The sequence below is a fragment of the Aedes albopictus genome, chromosome 1, assembly GCF_035046485.1.
Source record: "Aedes albopictus strain Foshan chromosome 1, AalbF5, whole genome shotgun sequence".
Lineage (NCBI taxonomy): Eukaryota > Metazoa > Arthropoda > Insecta > Diptera > Culicidae > Aedes > Aedes albopictus.
The window spans coordinates 236,235,360-236,244,465 of NC_085136.1; the positions used below are offsets into that span (position 1 = coordinate 236,235,360).

Here is a 9,106-nt window from a genome sequence, read left to right on the forward strand (position 1 = left end):
ACTACATTGCAATAATTGAAAGAGAGAGTGAACAAAGAGAGCCTCTCGAATGCAGATAGGACCTATTGAAATGTTTGGCCTGACTTGTAGTATTCTAGTATTCCATATATATAAACACTAAGGTACACTAAACTATCTGGCAACACTGGCCAACCATAACCCGTGCGCGAGCATGACTCGAGAATAAACTAGTTCTTTTCAGACCGGCAACGAAGACCAACGCGTTCTCTGTCCCTATCCGAAACACGCAAATTGTACACTGGCGGCGAAAAAAAAAGGTTATTAATTAACAAGTGAAAAAGTGGAGAAAAGTAAGTTTTCGGTTGAAGAAAAGTAAATAATTTCAATAATTTATCGCGGCAGTCCTTTCTGTGGTGTTAAAATAAAGTAGAAAGTATCGAATGTCTGGGCAAAGTTTCAGTGCAAAACGTGCTTGTTGAGTTGGGTGATCGGTTTAAGTGAAATGCAATCATGCATTACTAAGAAAATGAAGAATTATGTGCGAAAAAGGGGGTTTTGGCATCTAATCTTGAAAATGTGATGGGGAAATGACGGGAAAAGGCAAAAGAAAATCAGGTGAAAAAAATTGCATTGCTTCCAAAATGGCGTCTTATCATTCAAGTGGAGTGGAAAAAAAAACGGAAGGGAGTGAGAAACAGCAATATGACGCTACCAACACCAATGCGTGCTAACGAAGAGTGGAAGAGAGTATGTGAGATGGAAGTGCTTTGGTGGTGATAGTTGGGCTAAGTATGCTGGCAGGCGTGATGTGAGTTTTCAATGGGAAGCAACAGAAAGAAAAAGTCCATTGACCATTTGCGAAACGGGTTTTGCGCTTAGTGCAGATGGAATACCATGCGAGATCCCGTTGCAGTAGAGGGGCTGCTTAGCGCGAGAGAAGTGATGGCGTTGGAAAATTTGGAATGTGTGATGGTGTGTGGTACATGGGAACGGAGAGTCTCTGTTACCGTGAGAATGTTGATAGAAGAGAAGAGAACAAGTGAAAAAACAAGTGGCACCCGTACCGTTGATCGCTGCTTGGGATACAAATGTATATGTGGAGTGAGTGAATATATGAGGCTGTGAGAATTCAATTACCAAATGGTGGGTGAAATGGACGAGCGGTTATTTGTAGATGTGAATCAACTTATTAATCAATGACAACGACCATCACCAAGTAGTAGTAGTGCGCACACAATCTGTGAGAGAAAAGCTTCACTGCTGGTATGCTTGATGGTGAGTTAGGGGTGCCCAGCCCTTGGATGATTTCCTAGGTTAAGAATCGAGGGTGGTGAGTTGCGACGAAACCGTAAGTACAAAATTAAAATGATTCAAATATTTGTCTTGTTCGGCGTTCTTTTATTTAGGTTTTTGTTGGAAAAAAAAAAATAACATCCATTTCTGTAAAATAGTCGGATGTCTATTTAAACTATTATTGTGAATGATGGTTAGTTAACCTCTTTCAAAGGGGCACTAAACATAAACATATAAAGTGCTGAATTCCGCATTTAATTCAAGAGTGTATTAGTATTATTCATATACTAATTATGAGCTCTTTTGGTTTTTTTTAATTTCAAAATGAAATGGGCTGAATGCCGGATATAACGCATAAAAAAAACGCGACAAATAAAAGGAAAGACCATGTAAGTTGAAGTTGTATAGAAACATGAACTCCGGACTCGGATTTATCGTTGACAGTTGAAATAGTAATTAAAAATGAAATGGGCTGAAAGCCGGATTCAAATCAACAGAAAGATTAGAAATAACTGGATACTTCGTTGACATTAGAAAAAGTAATGGAAAATAAAACGGTGCTGCGATTCATAATGGACGATTTTCGATTAATTTTTATTACACATGAAATGGGCTGAATGCCGGATTCAAAACTAACAACATAGGTATGTGAAATGAGCTGTGAGCTGGATACACTTGGTTTACTAAGAAAATTAATCCTTAACATAAAACGAGAGTTGTAGCTTAATGTTTCGACCGTTGTGAGTGAAATGGGCTGAAAGCCGGATTCAAAAAAAAAAATAATAATAATAATAATAACAATAACAATAAAATAAATACGATGTGTGTCTGGGATTTATGAAGAAAGGTTGTAAATGAAATGGGTTGAAGGCCGGATTCAAAACTTTGAAGTATGCTGTGAGGGGTTATTTCATAGAAACGACGTCATTGGGCCGTGTACTGGATGCATATTTTTTCTACTGTCAGATATCGTTTGAGCTGTAAGCTGCATGCATTTAATTTTTGCCCATGCATGAGTGCTTGATGAAAATAGCTTTTAAGGCAACAGAAAGCACCACAGAAATGGACCTTATTTAACTGATTGGAGGGAACATTGTAAACTTCATGATGATTGATTTATAGGAATGGATTTGGTACGACCGGTTAAACCGTTCGATGCAAAAGTGGACCAGTCTCAGCTCGCTTCAGAGTGGAGAAGATGGAAGCGTAGCTTGGAGTACTGTTTGGAAGCCCAAGGAGTAACATCTCAGCGAGAGAAGCGAAATCAGCTCCTCCATTTAGGAGGACCGGATCTTCAGGATATTTTCGACAGCCTTCCGGAAGTGAACAACGTACCCCATGTTTCACCAGACCCCCCGTTCTACGATGTAGCGATTGAGCAACTGGACGCACATTTTCAGCCATCCCGAAGGCGCACCTACGAGCGTCACATCTTTCGACAAATCTCACAACAGCAAGGTGAAAGATTCAACGATTTTGTCATGAAATTGCGGGTACAGGCCAACCGATGTGATTTTGATCAGGAAGGGACATCGGTACTAGAGAGCATGATCATTGATCAAATAGCAGAGAAATGTATTTCCTCAGCCTTACGGAAGAAAATTTTGGAAAAAGACCGCCCACTCAGCGAGGTCGTGGCTATTGGAAAAACCATCGAAGAGGTCGAAATACAGTGTAAGGAGTTGGTGCAGCTCAGCGAACGCTCAAATCCCACGATGGCTGTGAATAAAGTTCAACAGTACAGACCCCGACCGCAATCTTCATTTCCGACGCAACCCGAATGGTCCTATCAATCGTCGAAAGAGCGTGGATATCAGTTTCCCCGACCTCAACAGTATACCTTCAGACGTGACCAGAGATTCAACCCTAAGGGGAATTGGCCTCCACAGCCAAATACGCGTTTCCGACAGCCACCTTTTCAAATGGACAACGACAACCGATTGTGTTTTGCGTGTGGTCGCCGTGGGCATGTCAAAGACAGCCCAAAGTGTGTGGCCAAAAATGCCGAATGTTTGCAATGCAAACGGGTAGGCCATTTTGCCAAATGGTGCACTAATAGACCGTACCAACGCTCGGACCTGGAATCAAATGAAACCTCTTCAACGCCACCTGTGAAAAGAATCAAAATGGTTCAGCAAAGCGAGGATGTCAGCAAGCCAGAGGGAAGCGTAGACGAAATTTGCTACATCATGGGTCAGAACGTTTTCCGATTCACAGTCGGTGGGGTTGAAATCCCTATGGCAATTGATTCAGGGGCAGCAGCAAATCTCATCGACCCGGTCACATGGGAACATCTAAAAAAGGCGAATGCAAAGATCAACTTCCAAGCGAACGTGGATCGCACTTTCAAAGCGTACGGCTCGGAGGATCTCTTGGAGTTAACAGGGATGTTTACGGCTGAAATTGAAGCTGGAGGAAATACAACCCAAGCTACGTTCTACATTGCGAAAGACGGTCGTCAATGTCTGCTGGGAGACGATACCGCGAAAGAACTGAAGGTACTAAAAATTGGCTACAACATCGATGCGGTCAGGGAACAGACAACTACATTCCCCAAAATTAAAGGCGTGATTGTCGAAATCCCAATCAACAGCAACATACCCCCAGTTCAACAACCTTACCGACGCGTCCCTTTCGCTTTGGAAGATAAGATCGCCCAAAAGCTAGGAAGTCTACTTGATCAAGACATCATCGAGCGAGTACGGCAGCCGTCTGCGTGGGTTTCTCCAGTAGTACCAATCTTAAAGGATTCAGGAGAAATTAGGCTGTGCGTGGACATGAGGCGGGCAAATCAAGCGGTTCTTCGGGAGACTCATCCATTGCCTCTCGTAGAGGAGCTGTTCGCAGGTATAAAAGGTGCACAACGATTTTCTAAACTAGACATCAAAGAGGCCTACCATCAGGTTGAAATATCTGAACGTTCCAGAGAAATTACGACGTTTATCACGAAGCAGGGACTATTTCGGTAAATTGATTTTGATGTACTTTTGGTTAAATAAGGAATAAAGAATAAAACCGACTGTAAATGATCATTTTTTTTCCTTACTAGATACAAGAGATTAATGTTTGGGATTTCATGCGCTCCTGAACTTTTCCAAAAAGTCATGGAATCCATTGTGGCAGGATTACCGGGAGTAGTTGTATACTTGGATGATTTGTTGGTTACAGGAAACAGTCAGGAAGAGCACGACGAGAGACTTAAACGTTTACTTGATCGACTCGCATCTTATGGGATCAGGCTGAACAAAGAGAAGTGTATTTTCAACGCTACTCGCCTAGATTTCCTGGGATATGAATTATCACCCGAAGGCATACGCCCAAAAGAAAGCAGAATAGCAACCATAAAATCTCTCCGTGAACCTCGAAACACATCAGAACTGCGCAGTTTTTTGGGACTAGTGACCTACGTGGGTCGGTTCATACCTAATCTGGCTGAAAAGACAGACACTATCAGAAGTTTACTGCGTACAGGCGAAAGATTTGTCTGGAAGGAGAACCATCAACGATGTTTTGAGGAGGTCAAAAAAGCAGTATCTGATTCATGCTGTTTGGGTTATTATAATCCAAAGGATCTCTGTATAGTGATCGCAGATGCGAGTCCGACGGGCCTAGGAGCAGTGCTTCTGCAACAAGATGAGTACAAACAGACACGGGTAATTGCGTTCGCAAGCAAGACGTTGACGGATTTAGAAAGGAAGTATTGCCAAACTGAACGTGAAGCTCTTGGTCTCGTTTGGGCAGTGGACAAATTCCACTTATACCTATTGGGCGTTCGTTTCAAGCTAGTTACTGACTGCAAACCTCTATTGTTTTTGTTCAAAGAACGCGCTAAACCTTGTGCAAGAATTGAATACAGACAGGATCTGAAAACTTAGCCGATGCAATCTCAAGGCTATCCACCTCGCCTCCGAAGGAATTCGATGTAGCAACCGAAGCCTGTATATACCAAATAGCCTTGGCCAACGTGCCCGATGCAATCACTCTGCAAGAAGTGGAAAGCGAATCTGCTAAAGATGACGAGATGCAAAACGTTTTTCAGAGCATGGATGCCGGAATATGGCCAGACAGTTTGAGGGATTTCAAACCATTCAATACGGAGCTTTGCAAAGTCGGAAACATGTTGCTGAGGGGCGATAAACTGGTTATACCTCACAGCCTCAGATCGAAAATTTTGAAAGTTGCACATGAGTCACATCCAGGAATCGAAATTATGAAACGTCGGTTGCGGCTGAAAGTCTGGTGGCCACACTTAGACAAGGAAGTAGAAAAATATGTCAAGCAGTGTAAGGCCTGTACACTAGTATCAGCGCTTGACCCGCCTATGCCGATTCATTCTACAAAATTACCAGATCGTGCGTGGGTGGATTTAGCTGCAGATTTCCTTGGTCCACTTCCATCTGGTCATAGTCTCCTAGTAATCGTTGACTATTTTAGCAGATTCACTGAGATCATTGTGATGAAGCAGACAACGGCCAGCCTGACGGTTCGAGCATTACACGAAACATTTTGTCGGTTCGGTTTTCCGGAATCTCTAAAAACTGACAATGGACCACAGTTCATCAGTTCAGAATTCCAACAGTTTTGCAGTCAATTTGGAATCGAACACAGGAAAACCACCCCATATTGGCCCCAAGCAAACGGGGAAGTAGAACGTATGAACCGTACCATAGTCAAACGCTTGAAAATTAGTCAAGAGACGGATGGATCTGATTGGCAATGGGATCTCAGGATGTTTGCTCTTATGCAAAATTCGACACCACATTCGACAACGGGAGTAGCACCTTCAATCCTTATGTTCGGACGAGTTCTGAAGGACAAAATTCCTGGAATGATCATTAAAGGAAACAAAATTCTAGAAGAAATCCGAGATCGAGACGCCGAGAAAAAGCTTAAAGGAGCAGAATATGCAGATGCAAAACGTTCAGCAAATGATAGCGGTATTGACGTCGGGAACACAGTTGTGGCCAAACGCATTCAAAAGGACAATAAACTGGCTACGAACTTTCATCCTGATGAGCTAACAGTGCACAATGGTCCGAATCCACGTTTTGGCAGGAAAAAAATCCGTATCTCTGTTTTCGTTAATTTTAGGCGTTTGGTGTCTTCAGAGAAGTTGTTTGAATTTATTTGCTGCATCTTTTCCAAATATTTTTGATTAGGGTGGTCCTCGTCTTAACTCAAATCTGGAATAGAACTTTTTAATTTTAAGTCATATGCGATCAAGTTCTTCAGCAAAGTTGTAGGCAATGCTATTTCGAGCAACTTTGCCGAACACGCCGTTAATCTAGCTCTTAATTTGAACATAGTAGGTCAATTTTAAGTTTTGACTTAGGGTGAGCCATCCAAAAACGGGTTTTTCGCAATAACTTTTTTATTTGATTTTTTTCGAAGATGTGAGCTTCGGAGCATTTGAAGAGCAAGTAATGACGCATATTTGTTCTGAACATTGCATGTTGCTAGGTCTTGTCATTCAAATGTTATGGGCAATTTTGACTTAAAAACAACGATGTCTTAAAATGCTTATATCTCATGGAGCTGGTAAAATAAAAAAAGTTCTTTAAGCGGCATTTGGAAGCTCACATATAAAGCCAAATTTGGAGCAAAAATTACAAGAACGTTATTTTTTAAATTGGAATAAATCGACTCCAAAACTCCCCTTAAAGAATCTAAAAACTACATATAACTCATACAATTTTAAAGATAGACTCAAACTGTCTTCAGAAAAAATGTGGGTTTTTACCATACCTAAAAGTTTCCCATACACGACTTTTTTGTAAAACGTGAAACAAAAGCTTGAAATTGATAATTTGTTTCTAAAGAATATAATCGTTCTGATTTCCTAGAAAAACATAGCATACACCCCTAAGAATCAAATTATCAATTTCAAGCTTTTGTTTCACGTTTTGCAAAAAACTCGTGTATGGAAAACTTGTAGGCATGGTAAAAACCTACATTTTTTCCGAAGACAGTTTGACTCTATCTTTAAAATTGTATGAGTTATATGTAGTTTTTCGATTCTTTAAGGGGATTTTTGGAGTCGATTTATTCCAATTTAAAAAATAACGTTCTCGTAATTTTTGCTCCAAATTTGGCTTTATATGTGACCTTCCAAATGCCGCTTAAAGAACTTTTTTTATTTTACCAGCTCCATGAGATATAAGCATTTTAAGACATCGTTGTTTTTAAGTCAAAATTGCCCATAACATTTGAATGACAAGACCTAGCAACATGCAATGTTCAGAACAAATATGCGTCATTATCTGCTCTTCAAATGCTCCGAAGCTCACATCTTCGAAAAAAATCAAATAAAAAAGTTATTGCGAAAAACCCGTTTTTGGATGGCTCACCCTAAGTCAAAACTTAAAATTGACCTACTATGTTCAAATTAAGAGCTAGATTAACGGCGTGTTCGGCAAAGTTGCTCGAAATAGCATTGCCTACAACTTTGCTGAAGAACTCGATTGCGTATGACTTAAAATTAAAAAGTTCTATTCCAGATTTGAGTTAAGACGAGGACCACCCTAATCAAAAATTTTTGGAAAAGATGCAACAAACAAATTCAAACAACTTCTCTGAAGACACCAAACGCCTAAAATTAACGAAAACAGAGATACGGATTTTTTTCCTGCTAATACGTGGATTCGGACCATTGTGCAGTGATCGGTAAGACGGGATCGAATGTGACATTAAAGTCACATGATTCTGGGCGGGTATTCCATCGGAACATTTCGCATTTGAAAAAGCTACGTGCAGGTGAACTCGAAATAACATAATGGTTTAATGTAAACACAGAAAGCTTAATCAATTTATTTTACAGGAAATGAAGAAGCAGTCAACACCGAGGCGAGCACAGACCCGAGTTCGAAGGATGACGGATCGATACAACCAACTGAAGGCTTTGCCGAGGTCCTGAGCGAAAACGTGGAACTACGACCACGCCGAGCGGTGAAGCGACCGGCGCGTTTTAATGACTTCAAGATCAATCACATTTGTTAATATTAAAGTAAGGGAGGAATGTAGTATTCTAGTATTCCATATATATAAACACTAAGGTACACTAAACTATCTGGCAACACTGGCCAACCATAACCCGTGCGCGAGCATGACTCGAGAATAAACTAGTTCTTTTCAGACCGGCAACGAAGACCAACGCGTTCTCTGTCCCTATCCGAAACACGCAAATTGTACAAGACTTAAAATCGAAGATCTGTCCAACGCATCGAGTTACCTAATGCTTCCTGCAAATGGCGAGTAATTGAGAAAGACTATTGGACGCCAGCCGTGAAAACACATACCACAAAATGTCATCAAGAGAATAATACGATGATAAAGACAACGACCCCTGTGACGGAAAAGGACTTGAAATTCAAAGCTCGATAAGTGGAACTTCCGATCGCTGAACTTCTTTGGGAGCACCCGCACACTCGCAGATCTACTGAAGGATCGCGGGCTCGGCATCGTAGCGCTGCAGGATATATGTTGGTCATGATCCATGATGTGAACATTCAGAGGTTTGAACCGTTTACCCGAGCTCAAACTTTGGCATAATCAACGTGCCTGCACAGCCATTATACTACGGAAGTTCTGATGATGACAAGGACGTGTATCTATTCTACGTGCCGCTCAGGCGCGACGTCAAGATCATCATAGGAAACCTGAATGCTCAGGTTGGTCAGGAGGAGGAATCCAGACTGACGTTAGGAAAGTTCAGCACCCACTAGCTGGCGAACGAATACGAAATACAATTCATAAATTGAACATAAGGAAACTGGTGAAGATGATATTGCTGGAAAATTCGAAACTGGCGCTGGTCCGCAAACGTTTGAGTCCACCAGTTAGCTGATTGTCTCCC

At 41.3% G+C, this 9,106-nt stretch overlaps 1 protein-coding gene across 1 annotated transcript; it reads left to right on the forward strand.

Moving 5' to 3' along the window:
* Window positions 1–2,378: 2,378 nt before the first annotated feature.
* Window positions 2,379–8,250, forward strand: LOC134291320 (uncharacterized). The gene is made up of 2 exons (XM_062858913.1): window positions 2,379–4,101; window positions 8,072–8,250. Exons 1-2 carry the CDS (start codon window positions 2,379–2,381, stop codon window positions 8,248–8,250), a joined length of 1,902 nt encoding a protein of 633 aa, XP_062714897.1.
* Window positions 8,251–9,106: the final 856 nt, after the last annotated feature.

Bases quoted from the DNA above. Each gene is read 5' to 3' on its own strand.
- LOC134291320 (XM_062858913.1), top strand. From the start codon at position 2,379: ATGGATTTGGTACGACCGGTTAAACCGTTCGATGCAAAAGTGGACCAG. The intron at 4,102-8,071 runs GTATAAAAGGTG...TTTATTTTACAG, and splicing joins CGTAGAGGAGCTGTTCGCAG to GAAATGAAGAAGCAGTCAAC.